The sequence below is a fragment of the Halichoeres trimaculatus genome, unplaced genomic scaffold, assembly GCF_033239565.1.
Source record: "Halichoeres trimaculatus isolate MK-OKI-2021-1 unplaced genomic scaffold, fHalTri1.1 fHalTri1_scaffold_2, whole genome shotgun sequence".
Lineage (NCBI taxonomy): Eukaryota > Metazoa > Chordata > Actinopteri > Labriformes > Labridae > Halichoeres > Halichoeres trimaculatus.
The window spans coordinates 3019264-3043605 of NW_027437180.1; the positions used below are offsets into that span (position 1 = coordinate 3019264).

Consider the following 24342-nt stretch of genomic DNA (forward strand, 5'->3'; position numbering starts at 1 on the left):
CAGCACGAAGATGTTGAGACTTTTAATGTTTGTTTCTGCAAACACATTTCCAGTGAGGGCTGCTGATACACGTGGCTGTGCTACACAATGACAACATGTCAGAAACCATGAATTAAAACAACATCAGAGACAAAACACCTCAGACCTGTCAGAGGTATACACATAGGGCCATAGATCCACTAAAGGTTGGTGTGTATAAAAACGTGCAAACTTGATCGGGTGCGCTAAGCTGACTTACCAAGGATTGCGCATATCAGATGAGCAAGATAGCACAAGCAATCCATTCAGCATGTTTACCTTCATGTATCTCCAAAATATATGCAGATCGTCTCTTTGCAGGCAGCTCTGTCTCTCCCTCTCTGACCACTCCATCATAACCAAGCCACCTTATTTAAGGCAGCTGGAGCCTGTGGTAGGCCTCTTGCTGCTGCTGCCTGGCTGTGAAGCTGTGCCTGCTGGTGTCCCTGGTCTCTGCGTTTAGCCATAAGGTGTTAGATCTGCTGCTGTTTTTGCCCCCTCTTTTGGTTGTTTTTGACCTTTTACTCCCTTTTTTTCCAGTAGCTTCTTGGTTTGCTTTTGTATTTCAATGATTCTTACTCCATTTTCAGCCTATCAAAAACATCATATTTAGTTTCTTTTTCATCTCAGCCATCAGTTTAGCTGTCTGGTTTTGTTATTTATAGTTATTTATAGTTATTTATAGTTATTAGCCATTCTTTTCTCCTTTCAGAAGTTGAGCTTACTAGTTGGGAGGCTAGGCACCCTGGGTAAGGGCCCTTTGTCTTAGCATGCAAGTTTGACACAGGGTCCCAATAGGCTGCACCAGATTGTAGAGAGGTTTGTAGTGTGTGAGTGCTGTGTTTCACCAAGGTTGGTACCAGGTAGCTGTCCCTCCTCAAGCTAGAGGGTCCCTCTGTCTTGCTTGTCAGGCAAGTACTCCTCTTCTGAATCCTCCTGGCTTTAAGGTGGGTGTCCACTGCTAGATTCCTCCTCAGATTTACTTTTCACAAGTTGGCTGCAGCCATGCAGTAACTGCCTGCTCTAAGCCCTGTTTCCACCAAGCAGTCTGTGTGATAAGTCCAAAGTAGCTTGACGCCATAGCAGCACGACACACTGTTCCCTGCTCATAAATCCAATGAAGAAGAAAAATGGGACACAGTAAACAAAGAGCAACAATGGAAGACATCCAGCAATTCCTCTTCTTTGTGATTGGCATGTGGCTCTTTCTTACAAAGAACAATTACCCTTTTTTCAGGGAAGGCTGTGTGCCGCCAGGAGAAATACAGTTGCTGTCATAAAAGAAGTGACAAGTCTTTTGACTTATCAGTGGACTGCAGTGTTGTAGCTCCACCTCCTGGGAGCACCCCAAGAGAAGGGTCCCAAAAAGTGGGATGGCTTTTGGTAATTTGTGGATCTGTCCCGGGATTAGTCAGCGGAAACGTCGTAAAATGCATGCCGTGCGGAGGCGAACTGAACTGAACCACTTGCCTCTTAGATGTCCCTTCGTGGCTGTCTTCTTGAAAAATGACTGGCAAGTTGTACTTCACTTAAGACACCAATAATGCAATAAATAAAATACACTTTCATTTCAAGAATATAGGAATATGGTTGAAATCTTGTTGTAATGAAATGAAAATTGAATGTCAAATACTTAATTATAGTTTTCATCACACACCGCCACCGCCTGTTGAAGATGATGCTCAGCCCAAGCTTCCATGTTTTGTTTTCATTTTCATGTTGGTCTAAGAGTGGGTTGGAAAATGACAATAATCTTTCCTTTTCATTTGGGTTATGCTTTACAATGTGTTTCTTAAAGTTGATAATGGAATGTATTTACTTTTTTCACTTTTATTTGAATTTTGTCCAGTATTTAGCTGACCATTTCTTGAAAATTAAAATGCCAACACCCCTTTCATTTTCATTTTCATTTCAATAAAGTCACACAAAGTCCAGTCTTGAAGACGGAAATGATTACTGAATATTTGACATTTAATGTTTATTGTGACCGACATAATCCCTCTTTGTTTTTATAAGAAAAATGCATTTCCTGTTGCACATTTTCCTTTAGATATGCTTCCATAGTTAGACAGTTGGATAGCCCTGTTCCTTTATTGTTTCACTCTATATCATGGCAAAAGCCACTCACCTCAGAGAAATAACAGTGCATCATGAATATAAGACATGAAGGTGAGTCAGTCCAGAAAGCATAACATATGTTTCAGCAATGTCAGTTCATTAACAATTCATTTCTCGGATGTGTTCATGCAATCGTTGTATTTTTACATTTGTTTTATATTTTATTGTATTAAGCTAAGATGTTAGCTAAGATTATTGGAACACCTGGCAGATCTGAAAGATGAAAAACAGATGGTTGCTCTGGACTCAGCAAATGTCAGATGGAGTATATCCTTCTGTTTTTATTCACTTTAATATTTGATTTTTCCACCTTTAGCAGCAGTAGCTTATGTCTCTGATAAATACTAACCCTAACCCTTTAATTTACAACAGGACCAAATCTGCAGTATAAGGGTTGAGGTCTGCACTTCAGAGTGGCAGTCCATCATTTCAAGTGTTCCTGTTTATAATGAGAGTGACCGGAATCTCCTTATGGTGACCCTTTTCTGTGTTTTTTGGAGTATGATGACATCAAGATGTCTTGACTCTGAAAAAACAAGTTTTCCTCCACAGATTAAAATTAAGGCAGAACAAATTAAAAAACTGTAGATGTGGTGTTTTTATTTCCCCTCACCACGCTCATCAACAATGAAGAACAGACAGGATTTTTTTTAACACATGCAGCTACACTGAGCAGACAGAGCCCAGCGATACACACACACGCACACACAAACACACAAAAACTGACACTAACAAATCCAGGCAGAACACCGGCATCTTTAAAAACTTCCAGAAGAGACAGAGGAAAGAGACCCAGACAGGCACAGATGGTTTCACCACAGCCCTGACACCAGCTGAGGTAAAAGTTGGTAAGGCTGATGCTGCAGCTTATTCACAGATAAATCTTTGTTTTGTTTTGCTTTCACATCTTTCTGACTCCATTATAACCCTCGGGATCAATTTCCAGGTCAGTTGTACATGATCAGGAACAGCCACTGCAAAAAAAGTATAGGAGATGATAAACATGCTCCAGAGTGTGTGAGACGCTCTTATTTCAAACATCATTTCATCACAGGTAACCTAAAGGGAGGGGAAAGCTGGGCACATTTCCTAGATCACAAATTATAAGATAAAGTCTTCATTATAAGATGATAAATTGAAATTATGAGATAAAAAGTTGAAATTATGAAGAAAAGTTGAAATTATGAGACAGAAGTCTAAATTGAGATAAAATCTTCGCTATGAGAAGTTGAAATTATGAAGAAAATTGTTCATTTTAAGATAAGAAGTTGAAATAATGAGAAACATTTCAGAAATATAAAATAGAAAGTTGATATGAGATAAAAGTCTTAATTATAAGGTAAAAAGCTGAAATTATGAGATAGAATTCAAATTTGAGATAAAAGTCCAAATAATGAGATAAAAGTCTAAGTTATGAGATAAAAGTCTTCATTATTAGATAAAAAGTTGAAATTATGAAGAAAACTTGAAATTATGAAGAAAAGTTGAAATTATGAGACAGAAGTCTAAATTATGAGATAAAGTTTTCATTATGAGATGAAAAGTTGAAATTATGAGATAAAAAGTTGAAATTTTGAAGAAAAGTCTTCATTACAAGATAAGAAGTTGAAATAATGAGATAACATTTCAGAAATATGAAATAGAAAGTTGAAATAATGAGATAAAAGTCTTCGTTATAAGAAAAAAACCTGAAATTATGAGATTAAAGTTGAAATTATGAGATTAAGTATCAGAAATAGGTGAAAATTTGACATTTGTAGATTAAAGTTCAAATTTTTAGATTACAGTTGAAAATATGTGATTAAGTCTTCATAAAAAGTTGAAAGTTGAAATTCTAAGATTAAAAAAAAATTATGAGATGAAAGTCAAAATAATACATTAAAAAGTAAAAAACTATGAGATACAAGAGTCAAAATTATGGGATAGTGGAAGGGAAAAAACCTTGCCACAGACAAATCTGTAGCTTTATTCTCAACATCTGTTTAATATGATCGAGAAATGGATAGTGAGTTGGCAGCCTCGATTGAGGTACTATCTTGTTATTTGTACTGTTATTATTTATTATTGTATTTAATAATTTTTACTTTTTATCTAATAATTTGATTTCTTTTCCCATAATTTTTCTTTTCATCTCATTATTTCAACTTTTTAATCACATCATTTGGATTTTTTATTTTATGATTTGATGTTTCATCTCATAATTTGATTTTTTTAATTTGATTTTTTTTTTAACTGGCAAAAATGGTCTTCCAAAGGTCTGTTGATCATGAAGATTTTCATTTTGAATTTCCAGCAAAATGAAAGAAATTTTAAAAAATAGTTATTTATTACCTCAATTTTTCGAAGACACAGAACAGTCCCCTTGGACATCGTATGGAAGGTGCCTGTTGAGGAGGACACATGTTAACAAAACCAGATAAAGCTGATGTTGAAGGCACTGGTTACACGTGGTTACAGATGTTTTCATGAACTCAGTCTTCCTGTTGTTTTTCCTGTCCACATAAAGTTGGGTTTTCAAGACTTCTCTCTGAAACTTTATGACTTTGTTCGTATCAATCCTCCATCATGTTTTGTAGTTAAAGACACTGTTCATTTTAAATCTAATGGATGGACGAAAAGTCAAAAAATCTCTCTCTACTTCTCCACAAAATGACATCACTTTGATTCGACCACAGAGGAGCTGTGATTATCTTTGTTTTAATATAGCATAAATTCCTTGAGCAAGCGTTTTGAATTCACTCACTCTTCATGCAGTCCAGTCGAAGGGCCATGGTGATGAAGTCCTCCAGGGTCACGTGTCCAGAGGGGGAGCCGTAACGCAGAACCATCAGCTTCAAGATGTCAGCGCTGACCTCCTCTCCTGTTGGTAGAGAGTGTGATTTTTTATTTATGCTGCGACAACCCTCTGGACATTTCTTTGAACAATAACACATACATCAGTCTTTATAGACATTCACAGCAGAGGGCGCAAAGTTTAATTTCACAAAGGTCATTTTTCCTGACAGGGAGTGACTTCCAAGTTGATTGTAATTCATCTGACTCCATCACTCCTCTCAATCAAGGGTTAATACAGATCGCCACCCTAAAAACTGAGGCACCAAACTTTGTGAAAAACAGAATTTGTGTTGTTCCCTTCTCTTTTGGCCACCACTGTAAATGTGAAGTGCGTCACGTTCGCAGCTTTTCAGATGATCTTGCTACATTCAGACTAATTGTCAAACCAAAGCTATGAATATTTGTTTGCTCTATCTCTCCATCCCCCGAGGTCCGCAACTTGGGTGTCATCCTGGACTCTACCCTCTCCTACCAATCTCACATAAAATCCATAACCAAATCCGCCTTCTTTCACCTCAGAAACATCACCCAACTCCGGCCATCGCTCTCAGATTCTGTCGCTGAGACCCTCATCCACTCCTTCATCTCCTCTCGTCTGAATTACTGCAATGTTCTCTTGTTCGGACTCCCCAACACCACCCTGGACAGACTGCAGTATGTACAAAACTCAGCTGCCAGGGTGCTCACTCACACCAAACCCTGGCAGCACATCACCCCCACCCTCAAACGCCTTCACTGGCTCCCTGTTAAGTTCCGCATCAAATACAAACTGATCATCCTCACCTATAAAGCTCTCCATGCCCTAGCCCCACAGTACCTGTCAGATCTCCTCGAGGACTACTCCCTGGAGCGAAACCTGAGATCTGCAAACCTTGGGCTCCTCTCAGTACCCACAAACACAAAACAGACCTTTGGCAACAGAGCTTTCTGTGGGTGCATCTCAATGCGTTAACTTCTTGCTTCCTCTGTCCTATCTCCTCCACGACATCGGAAGTACTTTCCCAGTCGTCATTTTGAAGACTGTCCCAAAGCGATAATTGCGCTCAGAGGAGGGAGGAGAGAGGATGGAGGAGATTGATCGGAGGAGCTATGATCGGGAAGACACGAGAGCTGCCTTTGCGGAAGTCTTTTCACTGAACGACACGCCCCCATATGGAATATCACTCTCTGATTGGACGCTGCAGCGGCTCAGACTTTACATGAAACTTCACAAACGCAACAGAGTTTAATGAGAGAAAAGACGAGCTGAGGACAGGCACAGAGGATTGTTCAGACACTGATCATAAATCTGGTAATTAAGTGCTTGCTGTGAGTTTAAAGCACAAAACACTGAAAACAACTATCATCAAATCAATATAACAGAGGATTAATACAGAAATAAAATCTAATAAATAATATCTTCCTGAGACACAATAAGGTGGGTTATATTAATAAGCTTCAGAGGTCACGATCAGATGGGCTCTAGATAAAGGCTAAATAATTGATAAGTACTGCAGTCAAAAGTAACAGGGCGATGGTCTACCTGAAGCTTTGAGTGCATCCTTGAGCTCAGTCTGTGAGAGAGCTCCTTTTCCTGAAACGTTTGCTTTCTGGAAATCGTCCTGGATTGAAGAAGACAAAAATCAACTTGTCAAGCTTAGAAAATAAATACAGCAAGAATACAAAGACCATAATCCCCCCATCCTAAAATAAAAACAAACTTTAATAAAGACACACCCTCACTCAACATCTGTTACTCATAAAGTGATATGTCTCTGCTCTTGAGCTGGAGCTGGTTGATGAGTGGTTACTGATTGGTTACTGAGTGGTTACTGAGTGATTGATGGATGGTTGGGTTGGAGTCTGTAAAATTAGTTGGATTATGTAGCAGACCTGAGGGGGCTGAGCCAAACAGCATTAAATGTTGCTAAAACAATTACCAAAAACATTGAACTCATACAACCCCACTAAAATATCCCTTCGAAGAGCCTCTGTTGTTCTTTGCTTTATTCAAACACTTGACAACTCAGTTGTTTTTTACCTTGAACATGTTGACCTTGTTCCACAGACAAACAAACTCCTCGTTGCTCAGTTCTCCAGTGAGGGTCATCTGTTTATCCATTGTTAAGGTTGGTAGCTGCAGGTCACATGATTCTTCTGTTACAACAAGGTTTTAGTTTCTGCTTAACTACGGTTTAATGTTGCCGCCAAAAAAACAGCCTGTGCTGGTTTTGTTGGTGCTTCATTTCACTGGAGATGGATTTGTTGACACTTGAAAGGAGACAAGCTCTAGAGACTAACGTCTAAAGCTGGTGAGGTCATTTCTAAAAGCCCCAAACAGATTTGACTGGAGTCTAAGCATGAAGACAGTAGAGATCTACCTGTGTTTCAGCCTAAACCTTTGAGCCCTGATCTCTTTTCTGGGTCTCTGCTAGAAAAATGACACAAAAAACTAAACCAAGATGCATCCACATTCAGCTGAGGGTCTCCAGTTTACACAGTCACTCTTTAAACTGGAACACCGGTAGCTTACAACGACACAGGGTCAGTTAACACAACAATGGTTTTAGGATGACGTGCAAAAGTATTGTTGAGTGTCAGCCTCTCATTTACACAGAAATGGCGTTTCAGTCTACCTAAAATGCAAACATTTGAAAACAAGATCTAAGACTCTTTAATTAAAATAATTAATTAAATTTAATTGTTTTCCATCCTCATACAACTTCAAAACCTAGCAAAAGTATTTTTTGCTGGTTTTAAGGTGAAAGCCCAACTTTATAACAACTGCAAACCAAGTAAGCCACACAGGAGGCAGTATAAAGGCTAAACTCAGCACCACAGGGGGATTTCTGCTTTAAAGCTGAGTAAACTGGGATACCAGCAAAAACTACACGTGGAGAACCTCTCTGAGAACCGGACAAAAATTCAAGAATGAGAGAATTAAAAATGAGTCCCAGACAAGAGGATACGTCCAGCAGAGCGACCATGCTGCGACAGGCTTCGATGCTGAACCCTCCAGTTTTCACTGAGTAACAGAAGAAAAGAAAAGTGACAGTTAGTTTGGCCCGAATGATTCAGAATGGTAGATTTAATCAGATTAAGAGAGATTAACAGCAGCTGATTTAGTCTGCGGCTATCCTTCAATCCAAACCTTCCAGCACTTGGTCATTCAGGATCTTCTGGAGCTGGTCTGCACTGACTGTTTCATACTGTTAGAGAAGAAGGAAAGACTTAAATGGCTCCTGTGTTGGTTACTGTAATCACAGAGGTGTTTATATGGAGGACACAGAATCATATGCTCAGCCTAACGGGTCTGAAAGAAACAAACAGGCTGCAACCCACAGGAAGGGTTAGGTCCTAAGATCTTTATCTACCAGATCAAATACCTTAATGTATTTTAAGACACGTTACCTTTTGAGAGAGCTGGCGGATCAGAGCTTGCCTCTCCTTCCGGGTTTTGCTTTTGAATGGAGTCAACTGAAAGATGGAGAGTTATGAGGGTTACAAGTTAGCTAACGCACACAGCCACTGCAGGTATCACAGTTTGATATGTCATGTTAAATAATAGCATCAATATGAACACTAATGGTACATTTAATCCTCACACACCTCTTTTCCTTCCATCAGTTCGTGGTTGTGGCCTCCTGAATCCTCCCTGAGAGGAAAGACGAACAGTCAGAACGATGCAAGATAAACTCAGAGGTATCTGCTGGAAGCTTAGCAACAACACAACATGTTTAATGTTAGAAATTAACTTAGTATGTTGAATAGACGGCTGATTAAAATTGTTTAAAAAACATTGTGGTATTCAAAGCCCCCTAACCCACTTTGTCTTGTTTGTTTTCGCTTTGTTCGCTGAATGACCCGACTCTAAGCCAAACAAGCAAGAAATGCTGAACCAACTAGGCCTGTCACGATAACAAATTTTGTTAGACGATAATTTTCCAAAATATTATTGCTGATAAATTATATATTTGTCAATATTATTTTGATTTTTTTTTCCATTTTTTCATTGATGTAATTATGATAAATGGGATAGTAAAGTGAGTACACCGTATCAAAAGCAAGAAACTTTAATTTCTTAAGAGTATTTAACTGTGATTAAAAGGTCAGGATCTTTTAAATTAAATAAATTAAACAAAAAAAAAGTATAATACATTTAACAAACAAGAAAGAGAAAAAAAATATATTGAAAATGAAATGGGCTCTCTTTTAGAAAAAAATTCATGTCAATGAAAATAATTAATACTAATCAAAAACAACAAAACATAGACCCTGTCTCTAAAGAAAAAACGAAACTCCAAAAAAAAAACCCAACAATAAAAACTCTAGCCTAAATAAAAGGGGGTTTATGCAGTTCCTGTTTGTAACAAGTACTTTGTCCCAATCAATCCGTACTGTCTGTCAAACATTTTTAACATTTCTGGCTTTCAACCGTATTGAAGGGCTGCATTTCTTTGGCAATGTAGCTGTCTTTGAGTGCCCACCATTTGGAGCTTTTATTTCTATTTACTTTGCCGACCAAAAGCCTCAGTAAGAGCGGATTGTCAAAGAACAAGGCTCCGCTGCACCTCCCCTTCTTCTTCTTCGTCGCCACTATTTTCAAACAAATGCGACATATCAGCTCGTTAGTGTTCATGAGCTCACACTTTGTTCATTCTGATAAAAAACAAAATATTCCCACACTGGGACTGTGGCAGGCGGCTTAAGAACCGTATCTTTCGTGCCATCACTCATATTAGCGTGTGTCTCCTCCTTACCCCTCAGGACACTCGCTTCAGCTCTCTCCGTGTGTACGCGCAAGCAGCCCCGTCTTCACCCCAAAGATCACATTTTTTACAGACACTCACTCCGCTATAAATCCGCTAAATCCGCTATAGAACCTATGCACCCCGATGTTAGGAAAAATAGACGTAGTGAGCCATCTTCTCATTCAGCCTCTTTGGTCGAAAGAGAGGAGGAAAACAAATATTCATGCATCTGTCAGTTCATCGAGGCTGGCAAACTGACCAAGGATGTTTTTATTCATCGTTCGGTTAGTTGATTTATTGATTATCGTGACAGGCCTAGAACCAACAAAACACTAAACCATCTAGAAACATTCATTCATGGAGCTATTCACCACACACTACAACAAGTATCCATGGACTCCATCACTCTATCCACGTCCAAATAGCTCTTTATGGAGACACTAATGCAAAGTGGACACTGTGGAAGAACAGGTCAGACGCTGAACCATGCTCAACGTCAATAAGTGTCACCTGGGGCATTTGAGTATCAGGAGGCCACTACCTTTGACCTTTGACCTTTTAAGAACTATACCAGGCAGCAGTGGGTGCATTGTCACTGGATGTCATTGCCCCCCACCTTAGATCTCCAACAACAAGTAGTGTAAGTCAGGGTGTAGGGCAGGAATTGCCACTGCCATCTGCAATTCCTGCCAAGCGACTACACCAGACAGGGAAGGTTGGGCATTGGGCACCAGGATGTCAATGCCCCCTACCTTTCATCTCCAACAACAGCTCCTATCAATCTGGCTTCAGGTGTGACCACTCTTCTGCGACTGGCTCGAGCTGTGGTTCAGTAATCTGTCCTACTACTGCTGGACCTGTCTGCTGCCTTTAAAACAGTAAACCATCAAGTCCTCCTCCCCACACTCTCTGAACTTGGCATCTCAGGATCTGCGCTGTCGTGGTTCAAGTCCTACCTCACAGACAGATCCTTCAGAGTGTCATGGTGAGGAGAAAGGTCTAACTCACATGGCTTATCAATAGGGGTACCCCAGGGGTCAGTGCTTGGTCCCCTACTCTTCCTCTTATACACCACCTCACTTGGTGCAGCGATCCTGTCTTATGGCTTCTCCTACCACTACTATGCTGACGACACTCAGCTTTTCCTGTCTTTTCCACCAGATGGCATAACTGTCTCGGCTTGGGTTTCACCATGTCTGGCTGATATCTCCACATGGATGAAGGACAGCTAAATATGTCCAAAACTGAGCTCATTGTCCTTCCTGCTTGTTCCTCAGACCAACCACTGATCAATGTCCTGCTTGATTCTAGTCAACTTGTGCCACAAACACTGCCAGAAATCTGGGTGTTATGATCTCTATAACATCAGGAGGATCAGACCCTACCTGACACAACAGGGCACTCAGCTTCTGGTTCAGGCCCTTGTGATTTCACACATCAACTCCTGCAGCTCTCTTCTAGCTGGCCTCCCTATGTGTCCACTTCAACCCTTGCAGATTACCCAGAATGCAGCAGTATATCTGGTCTTTTACCAGTCCAAAACAGCACATGTGGCCCCGTTGTTGATCTCTCTTCACTGGCTTCCAGTAGCAGCTCCAATCAAATTCAAAGCTCTTCTTCTGGCTTACAAAACACTGACAAGAACAGCTCCTGCCTACCTGGGGTCCCTCATCCAGCTCTACACTCCTTCTGGTCCTCTACACTCTGTTTCTGAAAGACTCCTGGTGCTCCCAGCTCAGCTCAGCTCTAAATCTCTTGCCAAACTCTTTTCCCCTGCTGTTCCCAAATGGTGGAATGAATTACCTAACTCTACATGATTCACAGAGTCCCTTTCTACTTTAAGAGATGTCTGAAGACTTATCTGTTCAGGGAACACTGAGGTCCTTATTCTGAGCCTCCTCCTCTTCGTCCTCAGGGGTAGAACGAGTCAGAAGGTCTCAGATCGAGCCCCTAGTCAATAATAAGCACTGATGGCTGAGTGTTGTTGAAAGTTAAACCATATAGTTGCAGCGATTAACTGTGTTTAGTTACAGCTACATTATTTTACATGGGACAAAAAATCTTCTTTGTCTTAATCTCAGCACCTGCAGCCAAATAAATTGTAGCACTGTGTTGAAGTAATTAAGGTTTTCCTTTGCGTCAACATTTTTGCTTGTGTTCTACATCACCTTGGACAAAAGCGTCTGCTAAATGATACTGTAGAACTTTAGCTACCCTTAGCTTGAGCATCAGGCACCAAGATGCAGCTGCCAACTCGAGCTGCTGAAACAGCAAGTGGGCGTGGCCTAGTTGACTGACAGCTGTTAGCAGCTCTACCTCATGTGAACAAAGATAGGCTGAGTCAGTGTTTCCTGGTCATCTGAAGATGGTCTGCAGAATTCTACTCCATGAACAAATGGGTGATGTCATCAAGTCCAGGTCCATCGATTATACAGACTATGATTCAATTTGGATGATGTTCTTTTGTTTTGTTTTGTTTTTTTTTCTTCTTCTATTTTTGAAAGTAACGCAGCTGTAAATAAACTCACCCAAGCCTTTTTCACAGCACCTTCGAAATAATGAAGCATGCTTTTAGAGGCTGACTGGTAAGTTGTGAGGACTCACTGGACACAGGTCTCTGCTTTAGAGATGATGGTCAGGAGGAAGGATGCTGTCTTATTGGGATCGAAGCTGCACGGTAAGATCAGGTACTCCCCTGGCTCCAGCGACACCATCTTCATCACATCACGTGAACTCTGGAAATTTTTTGTGTAAGCCACGAATGTGTTCGTGCTGAAGAAAGCGGCGGGGAGCCTCCCTTTCCGCCCTTCATACTGAAAAGTCATCAAATAAGGGATTAATTAAACTTCTGCATTTCTACCACAAAGCATACTTAGATGGTGATATATTGCATGTGAGGACTGTGAAAAAGTCAAACTCACCTCTTTAGTTACCTTTGATGAAAGCAGAGGAACATCAGATCCCATGAGAATAAAAAAGGTTAGAGTATCATCATAAAAATGTGACACTTTTCTTAAAATGTACACAAAAAACATGCCATTCAACAGTCTCTTAAAATGTTTAAATGGTCTTTTCCCAGCTCTGATGAAAGCGTATGTTAAGGCTTTTTGCTATAAAGTAAGCGGTAGTGTCACGCTCTTACTCAACCCTAAAAATGGCTCTAAAAGAACATAAGAACAGGAATTTCATCCATCTCCTCTGTCAGTCTCTACTTGTGTTTCCATCATGTTTTCTCAAAATCAAAGCCATTTTTTGAAGTTTCCATAAAGTACAATTGCATCTTGCTGAAGTTTCCATTACAACTAGAATTTTGCAGAACTGGAGTAAAATTGTTCATGAAATTCAATTTTCAGAATGCGGAAGCAGGAAGGAGGACTGTAACCAGCAGTAATCATGGACAGTAACATCTGAAGAGCTGAACTATCATTTTGATGGGCGTTACTGTCGTTGCTGATGTTGTCAACAGAGGAATGCAGAGGAAGTCAAAATATTGTAACGTCCAGACGCTGCAGTGGTGATGGGGCTGAGTGAACAATCACTCACACTCAGAAACACCAACATCTGCACTGAACACAGAACTAACAGCAGAGCTGTTACACTATGAAAGCCAGAGTCTGTATGTGTGGAATTGGACACGTATCAGGAACGTTTTGTTGCTAGGTGCCGCCCTGTTGGCTATGGCTGCCTGTTGCAGCAGCTCTCTCTTCTTTGTCCGTTTCTTGTAATTTTTTTTGTCTCTTTTTTGTAATCTTGTATTTGGAGTGGATCATTACTTTGTATGGTTCATTGTTGGTCATGGACACCAAACTTTTTGTGGCTTCAGCAATATTTTTACTACTTTTTCTCCTGTGTTTGTCTGGAGATCCTACATGTAACCATAGCTGCATTGTTTACATGTGAACTCAGCTGTTAGCAGCCTGTAGCATGTCAATGCTACAGCTAATCCTAGTGTAGGCCTGATGTTTCCCACAAGGTGAGGAGAAGGAGGTGAGGACGACGTGCTGGTTTTCAGGTGTGAGCTAAGAAGTGACGACATGGACCTGTCCTTCCATCCATTGTTAATGGGAACATAAGACCTATCTCCAATGAGATGGACGAGCTAGCTGTGCTAACCCAGCAACAGAGGGAATACCAGAAGGCAGCGTGGCATCGTGCTATTCACATACATGGCTAACATCAAACACCAACGCCACATCGGAAGAACTTCACCTGCTGTGGGCAGACAGGATCCAGGAGACAGAGACTGAACAGACTGCTGAAGAAGCTCAGTCCTGGACCCTGTGGAGGTGGAGACTGGCTGAACTGGACAATGATGGACAAGCTGTCAGCATCTATTTTCTTATGGACTTTTTTGCACTTTCTATACACTCTCTAACTTTTGTTTTCTTGATTGCTGCTGTGACTTCAATTTGGATGTACTTGTTACAATGACGATAAAGTTCTTTTGTATTCTATTCTATTCTATTCTATTCTACTCTATTCTATTTTATTCTTCTGAGAGAGGATCATGGATGAGGAGGTGAGGGAAATATGTCCATTCTTTACGTCTGGTGACATGTTTTTGTGGAAAGACTTTAGTGATAAAATTGAATATTGAAACTTCTGAAAAACCTCATTAGAGCTTAAGAAAGTTTTATCCAAATTTGAGAGGTTTCACAAAATATTGATGTTTCAATTATCATTTTTTTGGCTATGTTTAAGTTTTGTGCAGTTCTAGGTGTAATGGAAATGTGACTTCTGTTGGCTATCAATACCTGTTTTACCAACCATGTCTTTACCTTATAGATATAGAACCCAATGTGGAGCTTTTTGACCATGCGTCTGTTCCTCTTGTCTGGCTTTTGCATGAGCGACACCAGCATGTTTTTATCCCCCTGGGTCTTGGAGCGGTCACTGGACTCCCCAACCTTCACCCGATACTGTGGATTGCGCCAGAAGCTGTCTGAGAGGTAAAGGCAAACATGGTGAGATAAAGAAAAGGGCTATAACCATTCTGCAGTCCTCCCCCTGTAGTGCTGTACTTGGGGTAGAAAGTTTGAGCCAAATAGTTCAATCCGATGCCATTTTCTAAACAGAAAGAAAGTCATCTCCTGGACATCAAGTGGAAAATTAAACATGGCCGACTTTTTTCTTCTGTTTCTTAAAAATGATGAAAATTGATTATAAAAATGGTCCAAAGGTGGATCAGGGGGTCACAGAAGCTGTTAATGACTTTTTGTTTGACGGTCGACTATGACTAATTTCTGGCACCAAGAACCTATCTGCCTGCCCAGAGATGTTGGTGATTCAGTTATTTTTGTCTGATAATTGGAATTCTTACAGTAAGATGTGTGGACACTTTTAGGAACAGTTACAGTGTTGAGGTGCATCAAGAGCAAATTGTCCCAGGGGGTTCCACAGGGTTCAGTTCTGGGCCCACCTCTTTTTTCCATGTAATTTTGACTGAACTGGGAAGTAAAGTTGTTCATCACTGCCACACTGATGTCTCTCAACATCCCAAACATTATTACTGTCTTTACCTGCTGAGCTGGAATAAAATAATGGATGTTGCTCGACTGTTGAAAACTAAATAGCACTGAATCAGATATTGCAAAGGGAGACATGGTGATAATCTGCGCTTTCTTTGTGTAAATCTAGGAACACTGACAGTACCAGTGTATTTGTTGCATCCTCCAGCGGTGGTTCCTGAGACCCATCGTCCATCATACACAGACGTCTTCCAGTGGCATGAAGAGCTTCCATCCAGGAAGCTCGGACTCTCAAAGCAGATGTCGAGAAGCGAGTAATTATCACAGAAGTCTGCCAGAGTCATCCTGTTGACATCAGGCAGAACTTTTAAAACATTCAGTTTTTTGTTGGTATGCACTGGATCCATCAGCTATTCTACAGGGATTTCTGAATGTACAATCTTTGAAATCTCATTGAAGTCCACAGCTTATCAGTGTTTTCCAGCCTCAGGTTTATTTCTACAGACATGTTGCATTAGTATACACAGATCCACAAACTTTTTAGTCTTTGGAAGCTTTTATATTATGTGGTACAAAATAAGTATTTAGAAGTACAGCTCTAGGTTACACTTCTGAGTAGTCTATAAAAAGAGTTTACCAAAACTCCCCGTCATTAGCCACAGAGAGGTGCCCACGGTCCTCGGTGCTGATGTTACTCCACAAAGGAGACCTTCAGAACACAATACCCATTGAGGACATAGAAGACAGAGTTACACACACATAGAAAGCTGAAGCTTCATCTGTCTGACAGAGTCAGAAAAGGTGGAGACAACAGGGCGTTAGGTTATTGACAAGATCTTTGGTTACATAGTAAAATATAGTCGAGATACCACGATATTCACAATCATACACTTTGCATTTTCAGTAAGAGAGCAAGGAGGACAATAACTGATGTTTTGGTGTTTATCTCATCATGTTCTCATTTGGATTCAACCTGAACACCAAGAGACCTAATTCCACAATGCAGTTCCATTCTGTTTGACTTGGCACGGCGTGTATTTTGTGATGTTTCCTTTGTCTAAAACCAGGACAGGTCCCCAAATTAACGACCCATACCATCCCACTTTTTGGTTCCCTTCTGTAGGGGTGCCAGACATAGCGATCCAACCCCAGAAGGTGGAGCCAGAAACATTGCAGTCTATGGATTGGTCAAAAATATCTTCACTTACTGTGCAAAGGCATTGAGAGAGAACACATAACCCTGCCATGTTAAAATCTCAACTCGACTACTTGAAAATAACTTTCTTTTGTTTGAAAAAACGCAGCCAATCTCATCATCAAGTTTGCCAACGACACCACGGTGCTCGGACTGATTACCAACAACGATGAGACAAATTACAGGAGTGAGGTACAACATCTAGTGTCATAGTGCCATAACAACAACCTGGCCCTAAACACTAAAAAGACCACAGGGATGGTCGTGGACTTTCGCAGGGAGAGGCGCATCGACCATCAGCCTCTCTACATAGGCAGTGATGTAGTGGAAAGGGTGGTAAGTTTTAAATTTCTGGGGGTAACAGTGACTGAGGACTTGTACTGGGGCAAACACATTGCCTTGGCTGTAGGAAAGGCACAACAACACCTCTATTACCTGAGGAAGCTGAGGAGCATTCACATCCCCAGGCCTCTGATGGTGAACTTCTACACCTGTGCCATAAATGGAGGCTGAGCAGCAGGCACTTCAGCGGGTGGTAAAAGCCACAAGGAGAATCATTGGAATGACTCTCCCAGAGATCAGCACCATCTACTCCACTCGCTGTTTGAGGAAAGTGCACAACATCCTGCGCGACCAGCACCATCCGGCCCACCACCTTTTCCATCTGCTGCCCTCAGGGAGGAGGTACAGATCCATACAGGCAAGAACATCCAGACTGACCAACAGCCTGTATCCACAGGCTGTGAGGCTACTGAATTCTGCCCACCTGCCCCCCACTCATGGACAGTAACCACATTCACCACTATAATAGAAATGAACTGGTTTGCATTGTTGCAGTATGTCACCATCACTACTCTCTCTCTCCATGCCCCCCACCCACACACACACTTGCGCGCGCACGCACCCACATCAATAACCGATGATCTTCTCAGGTATGATGGACCCTGCTCTGCACCTTACTTTATGCCCGAATCAAAGGTTTACACACCGGGGTATTTACTTGTATTTTATTTATGTGGATTGCACTTTTGTATGGATGCTCCAAACATAATTTCGTTGTTCTTTGTGACAATGACAATAAATATTCTGAATCTGAATCTCAGTCTGAAGCTTTATTGATCCAACCTGTATCAAACTGCATTGATCCATACCGTATCTCTTGGTGAAGACAAGACTCAAGTTTCCTGTTTGAGGGCAACACATGTTGTTTTTGGGGGTGAATACTGCTTGTTGTTTTTAAATACAAAAGTGTTAATACCTGCAAAGCAGGGCTCTAAATGAACACCTGCCAATCGGTCTAAGGCGGTTCAAAATTTATTTTTGTGGATGTAAAAAAAAAAGACTCACTAGCTAACATGGCTAGTGAGACACTTCACCATCTTTTTCACGGGACATTCCACTCCTTTCCACTGCAGTGGGATCAACCTGGTGCTACGTGCTTTAACAAGACCCTCTTTTGGGCCACTGTCTCAGATCTTTCTTAAGCTCCTGTCCCTAAAAAGTAATGACATGTAGGATGAGATAGCTTTATGAACTTAAGTTATTTTAACTGGGTATTCATTCCCAACTTCAGTGTCATATTAATTCAAGCTTTATATATAAATCAACAAATTAATTCAGTTGTTCTCATAATCTGAGAGCAACTTTTTTGTAAGGGAAAATGTTTGGCTAGTGGAAGTTCTGCTTGGCTTGTGTTAGAATATCTAGCTTGTGTATATGTGCTTTGCTAAAAACATTATCAAAATGTGCTCATATGCGGTCATAAATTAACAAGTTTCTTTACAGATGGTTTTAAGCTCCTGAAAGACTACAGATCACCCAGAACTAAAAAGAAATAAAAGTTTTAATGTGAGGAATTTAGCTTAGAGCTTCAGTTTTGGCATGAGTGAGCGTGGTTTGCAGATGCAGATGAATGGCAGGAAGTTCAACTGCGTGGGTGAAACTGTGGTTTTGAGGAGGGCAGACATAGAAGGGAGGGGAGGTCTGTCTTTGCGGAGGCCGTGGGTGTGTGCGTCTGCAGGTGTCTGTATGTGTATGAAATAATTCCTTTTTAGGTAACCTATCGATGTCGCTGTGTCCTGTAAGACAGCAACAACGTGAACGAGCACAGAGGCGGTGATGTGACGCATACCAGAAGAAGACGTCTCAGACTAGGAAATGACATGTCTGAATTAGGTGGAGCAAGAGAGTATAACATGGTTCAGGAGAGAAGAGAGGTTGTTCTTTTATCGAGAGAATGTCTGTGAAGAGGGAGAGGTAAACAGAACCACAGATCTGTGGCACATTTTTCGGCTTGTAATCAATAAATCTCACTATCAAATTGAGAACTGAGTCACTCTTCGTCATCTCTTATCATCATAAACGAACACCAGGAAACTAGGTGAGGGAAAAGCACCTTGTTTTCCAACACTTGTAACTACAGAAACGTATCAGCCACATTGGTTGGTGATCAACAAAGTTAGTTCAGAGCCCTGCTGCATAGGGTGCACAATAACAGCTACACTGATGTCACCTTTCAGTGAAGTCTGACAAGATTCAGACAATTGTCAACAGAGAGGAAATATCAAATGACAACCTTTTACCAGCCTCTGTGTCACTTACGTATCACTCCAGTCTCCTTTCCACTCTGTGTCTCCCCAGGGGTTCCACAAACGCACCAGCATCACAGTTTTCTCTTTGCTAGTCCCCCGAAAGACAGTAACCTGAGAACGTAAGTTATGATATGTGTGAGTAATTGTACAACTTGTGACCCAATGCCCTTAATACATTTATTCAATCATCCTGTTCACTGTAGCAGGTGGCTGGAGTCTATCCAAGCTGTCTTCAGCCAACTCACAGAGACAGACAACCTTTAATGTGCATACTCACACCTACCGGGGATTTAGAATCACCTATCAACACACACCTGACATCACCTGATGAGTATGCTTTTACACTGTGAGTGGAAGCTAGAGTACCAGGGAGAACCCGCAAACTCCACACAGGACGCTTTCCCCGTTTCAGGATTCAGACTGGAGACCTTTTAACCCCTGTGCCACTGTGCAGCCCACCTTATAAACAACGCTACCACTACATTTAATTATTATAAATAAGTGCATAAAATAAAAATAAAAACATTTGACAATAAATAAAATAAAATTCAGAATAAAATCAGGGAAAGAAAAGTACAAATAAACTTCTTTACCAGCTCCACTCCAGTGACAGTGTAGGCGTGACCTTGGACCAGTCCATTTGGCAGAACATTGTTAGCAGAGGTGTCCTGGAAGAATCAAAGAGGACGTGATAGAGAATGATTGTGACAATACTTTTCTGTGACCAAACAATGAGCAAAGGTGGTTGAAGACTAGTATTCTGTGACTTTTAAACTTTTACATAATTTCCTGCTGTAACTCCACCACCACTGTCAGGTGAAGTTAAGGACGTCCAGCATTTCTTTATGTCAGCACCTGTCCGTGGATGGGATGTGCTAGCAGAGCTTTCAACCATTCAGAACCAAGACTAGACTTGATTTTCAATTAAATATTTTCTAAAACTAAACTCCAGAAAACTGCTCATGCACATGTTAAGAAAATGTGTTCAACAAATTCATTTTTAGAGTAAAATTGTATTCATTTCAAGTCAAATTTACTCAGACAAACTGTGTTGAACCAGCTGATGTGTGGTTTGGCTAATGCATACTCACCCCCTGTGGTGTTCCACAACCCATCAGAGACTTTGACTTGACAGCACGGCACATCTGCTCCCACAGATCTGCTGGGGGTTTGGACAGCTTGATTCGGAGGTGAACACCACCAGTGAAGTCCACCAGAGCCTCAGCAGGAGTGCCGTCGATCATGTCCGCATAGGAGCCACACACCCTGACACAAGTGGTTTCAAAGTTACTTAAACAACAGGACATATCTCATTTTTTTATGTTGTGAGGGAGAGATAAAACCCAGTGCTTCATACTTTGCGTAAGCTTTCTCAAGCAGAGCAGGCCAGAACTCAGTCGGGTCTTTGGAGCGAACAAAGATTAGCTGGTCATTTATGGTTGGTAGCTTGTCATCGACAACAACGTCCACCCATCTTCCATGTCTCCAGAACTGAGTTCATCAGACAGAAAAGAAAAAGAGAAGTTTCCAGAAACATGTGCCAATGAGTTTAACAACAATACTAAATAACTAATAATAATACCAATAACTTGATTTTTAAAAATTTCTTTCATCTTTAGAATATCAGGAAAACCAGACACATCTTGACCCAGAGTGATACAGAGAAACCAGTCCTTGCTTTGGTTTCCTTCAGGTTGGACCACTGCAACTCTCTTTGATCCGGCTGTTCTGACAAGTCTAGGAGGACTCCAACCGGGACCAGGAGGAGAAAGCACATCTCTCCAGTGTTAGCGTCTCTAGACTGGCTGCCTATAAAATCTAGAATAGTTTCTTTGGAATCACTTGCCAGTTGTTATCTGGGGGCAGACATGGTCTCTACTTTTAATGCCATGGCCACACTGGACGTGAATTTGCAAAGATGCGCGTTAGATTACATACAAAGTCAATGCAAAGAAGTGTTTGGACGCAAATTCACCCCGGGCGGCACGTTGGACGCGTTTGGAGCGTCCATGCGTTTTGGGCATTAAATGCCTCTACGCTCGAGTTGAAAATATTTAACTTTTGATGCAAATTCGCATGAGGCTGTGCCTCGGCAGCTAATCAGCGATGACATTCCCCCCCTGACATCATTGATTTGATGATGTGTGAGGCTCCCCCCACCTGCTCTGGCTCCAACCCCACTGAAAGATGGAGAAGTTGATTTGTGCACTGTCATCATCCAGTTATATGAAACAACATGTGTAATCTACAGAGACCGCGGAAAAAAGGAGCATGCTTGGGTGAAAGTCACTGAGGAGACAGGTTTTGAAGGTAAGTTCTGTAAATATTTGTTTCCAGCTGGATTTGCCTGTACAGGTCATCACTGAGTCCGACTGTGTTTTCCTCAGTGGAGTTTTGAGCCTGATAGAGAGGAGGAAGGAGCGGGGCAGGGGCATAGGCAGGGAAAAGATGGAAGTTCTCTGTGGTCCTCTCTTTCCTCGACCCCTTCATTATCCCCAGGGAGACCTCCAGGAACATGGGTCGGGTGGTCGGGGGGTCGAGGATGAGATCGCAGGGAACAGCCAGGCAGGGCCAGTGGAGGTGGATTACCAGGGAGAGGCAGCTGGCCCCTCAGGGATTGAGTGTAGAGGTTTGCTGAGAGATGAATATGCACACACATAAAGTATAGCCAACTTATTTTAGAGATATCTGTATCAGTGGATTTGTTTAGCCACTTCAGTGCGGCGCCCATCAGCTTGTTAAAATTGTCCAGCGTCCAGCCTCGGGCATTTAAATCACCAATTTGCGTCTGGTGTGGACACAGCATAAGAGTGGACTCCAAACTGAGTACAGCTGTCTTCCAAAAAATTGTCAATTTCTTCAAATTTTGGGTGTTTTCTTGGAAGTTCCCCTGAATAGAAACAAAATCTGCACCTTTGTCACTTTCATGGTGTATTTACTCAACTGGCCAATTATTGCAGCCCTGCATGAGGCTAACGTTATGGCCAAATGGGCCGTTCTATAACAGACTAATGGTCCTGTTTGTTTAATGACTCAATGAGTATACAGGCCCTGGTTTACAAAACCTTAACTATACAATAGTCAAGTCAGAGGGTTATACATGGACTTTTACCAGGTCGGCTTGTCACAGAAGGAGTTTGAGATGGATCTTGAATGAATGAAACAGGACTGGTAAAAATGACTCTGAGGTTTCATGCAGCTGTTGTGATGTTTAATGAGAGTGAACAGAGGGAGCAGTGTAAGAGTTGGGGTAGTTGAAGAGAAAGAGTTCTGATTCTGAGTCATAGAGCTGTGAGAAGCTTTGGGCCTCTAACGTTTGATATCTTTAAGTTAAAAACAGCAGTTTGCAGTTAATACTAGTTCCAGTCAATGTTTGCTCACCCGAAAGTGGAACAATCCACAGTACTCCTTGTCAAAACTTTGTCCCTCAGGAACGACTCGCACAAAGATGTTTTTCTGAAACGTGAGTGTCGCGATAGATGCAAGCAGCCAGCAGTCTCCTGTGAAAGTCAGAAACTTCAGTCATGAGGACAGAAACCCTGTTCAATGTGTCTTCATAGCTCCTGTTTTCTACATGGCTGGATTTCATTTTGTGGATTATTATTAAAGATCTCTTACCAACTGAACCCTGACGGAAGTCAAACCTGGAGACTCCAGAAACGATGAAGGACGGTTTAGCACCATTCTTACAAATGTCCTGAAAAGGAGAAATCGTCACGTGTTGCAGATGAAAGAAGACCACTTCTCTTAAGTATGAATTAGCCCTCCTCTTATCCCAGATTATTTCAAACTGTTGTGTCAACCCATCATCTTTGTTGCTAAAGTAAGTCAGTGTGAACAAGAAACGAAGTTTTGTTAGTGCAGCTACAGTTGTCACCTTGATAACCCCCTTTTTTAACCTATTATCAACAACAACCAAAGAGTGAATTGTTGATCTTATAAATAATGAGATAATTCAGAGTGTCATGGTGAGGAGAAGTGTCTGAATCATAAGGCCCCAGGTATCTCCACATGGATGAGGGATGCCACATTCAGCTAAATCTGTCCAAAACTGAGCTCATTGTCCTTCCAGCATGTTCCTCAGTTCAACCAACTCAATATGCCTTCTATAACATCGGGAGGATCAGACCCTACCTGACACAACAGGCCACGCAGCTTCTTGTACAGGCCCTTGTGATTTCACACTTCTACTCTTGCAGCTCTCTTCTAGCTGGCCTCCTCACGTGTCCATTTCAACCCTTGCAGGTTACCCAGAATGCAGCAGCATGTCTGGTCTGGTCCCAAAAGAGGACATGTCCCCCAGCTGTTAATCTCTCTTCACTGGCTTCCAGTAGCAGCTCCAATCAAATTCAAAGCTCTTCTTCTGACTTACAAAACACTGACAAGAACAGCTCCTTCCTACCTGGGGTCCCCCATCCAGGTCTACGCTCCTTCTGGTTCTCTACGCTCTGCTTGTGAAAAACACCTGGTGCTCCCAGCCCAGCACGGCTTTAAATCTCTAGTCAGACTCTTCTCCTCTGTTGTTCCCCAATGGTGAATGAATTACCAAACTCTATACGATCCACAGAGTCCCTTTCTACTTTAAGAGATGTCTGAAGACTCATCTGTTCAGACTTAACCACACTTAGGCCCTTAATCTGAGCCTTCTCCTCTTTGTTCCCAGTCGATCTTTAGCACTGATTACTGAATGTTGTTAAAGGTTGAACTATATTGTTGACATTGATATCAAGCTGTGGCCACATTTTCTTGAAAATAATATGAATAATAACAATTTTGAAAGACTTACTCTGGTACTATATTGCAGCCTAATAAATTGTAGCACTGTGTCTTACTAATCCAGGTTTTTCCTTCTGTCTAAATTCTTGCTTGTGTTGTATGTTGCTTTGGATTAAAGCGTCTGCTAAACGTAATCTGTAGAAGTGTGAAACCTTTGTCTGTTTGAGTAAAATCAAATGTGATGATAAGTGCAGTTTGGACACTCACCTTTGGTCTCCTCCACAGGATCCGGGCCATCTTATCAGGTTCAAAATTCACATTACCGATGGATTTCTTGTCAGGGGGGAACATATCATCTATAAACAACACACGCTGGCGGAGACAGTCCCGCCTCAGCTTTGGGACGTCTTGGTCAAAGAAGCTCTCAGGGTGAGAAACCGTCCCGTAGCCGCCTTTCTTGAAACGCGTAGCACCCAGTGAAGGCATGGTTGCAGTGTCTGAGCTCTGCACAGGAAAAGGAGAAGAAACATTTGTTTTTACTACAGTCAGGATCACTCTCATCAAAGTATTTATCACTATGATGTGGGAAGTTATACTTGGTGGTGTGGCTCTTTGGCTGTGTGGTGCATAGCTTTGTAGATATAAGTGTTTTGTCACTTTCTCCCCTCTTT

The 24342-nt window shown here is 41.5% G+C and overlaps 1 protein-coding gene across 1 annotated transcript; it reads right to left on the bottom strand.

Moving 5' to 3' along the window:
- Positions 1-3047: 3047 nt before the first annotated feature.
- LOC141809674 (calpain-1 catalytic subunit-like) lies at positions 3048-24157 on the bottom strand. The gene is made up of 21 exons (XM_074696810.1): positions 23939-24157; positions 22574-22652; positions 22337-22455; positions 20313-20446; positions 20047-20221; positions 19541-19623; positions 18966-19043; positions 15807-15878; positions 15354-15514; positions 14480-14643; positions 12623-12634; positions 12306-12514; positions 8560-8605; positions 8362-8427; positions 8102-8159; positions 7920-7975; positions 6992-7060; positions 6494-6572; positions 4880-4996; positions 4468-4520; positions 3048-3110 (listed from the first exon to the last, which is right to left on the bottom strand). Exons 1-21 carry the CDS (start codon positions 24155-24157, stop codon positions 3084-3086), a joined length of 2076 nt encoding a protein of 691 aa, XP_074552911.1. The 3' UTR covers positions 3048-3083.
- Positions 24158-24342: the final 185 nt, after the last annotated feature.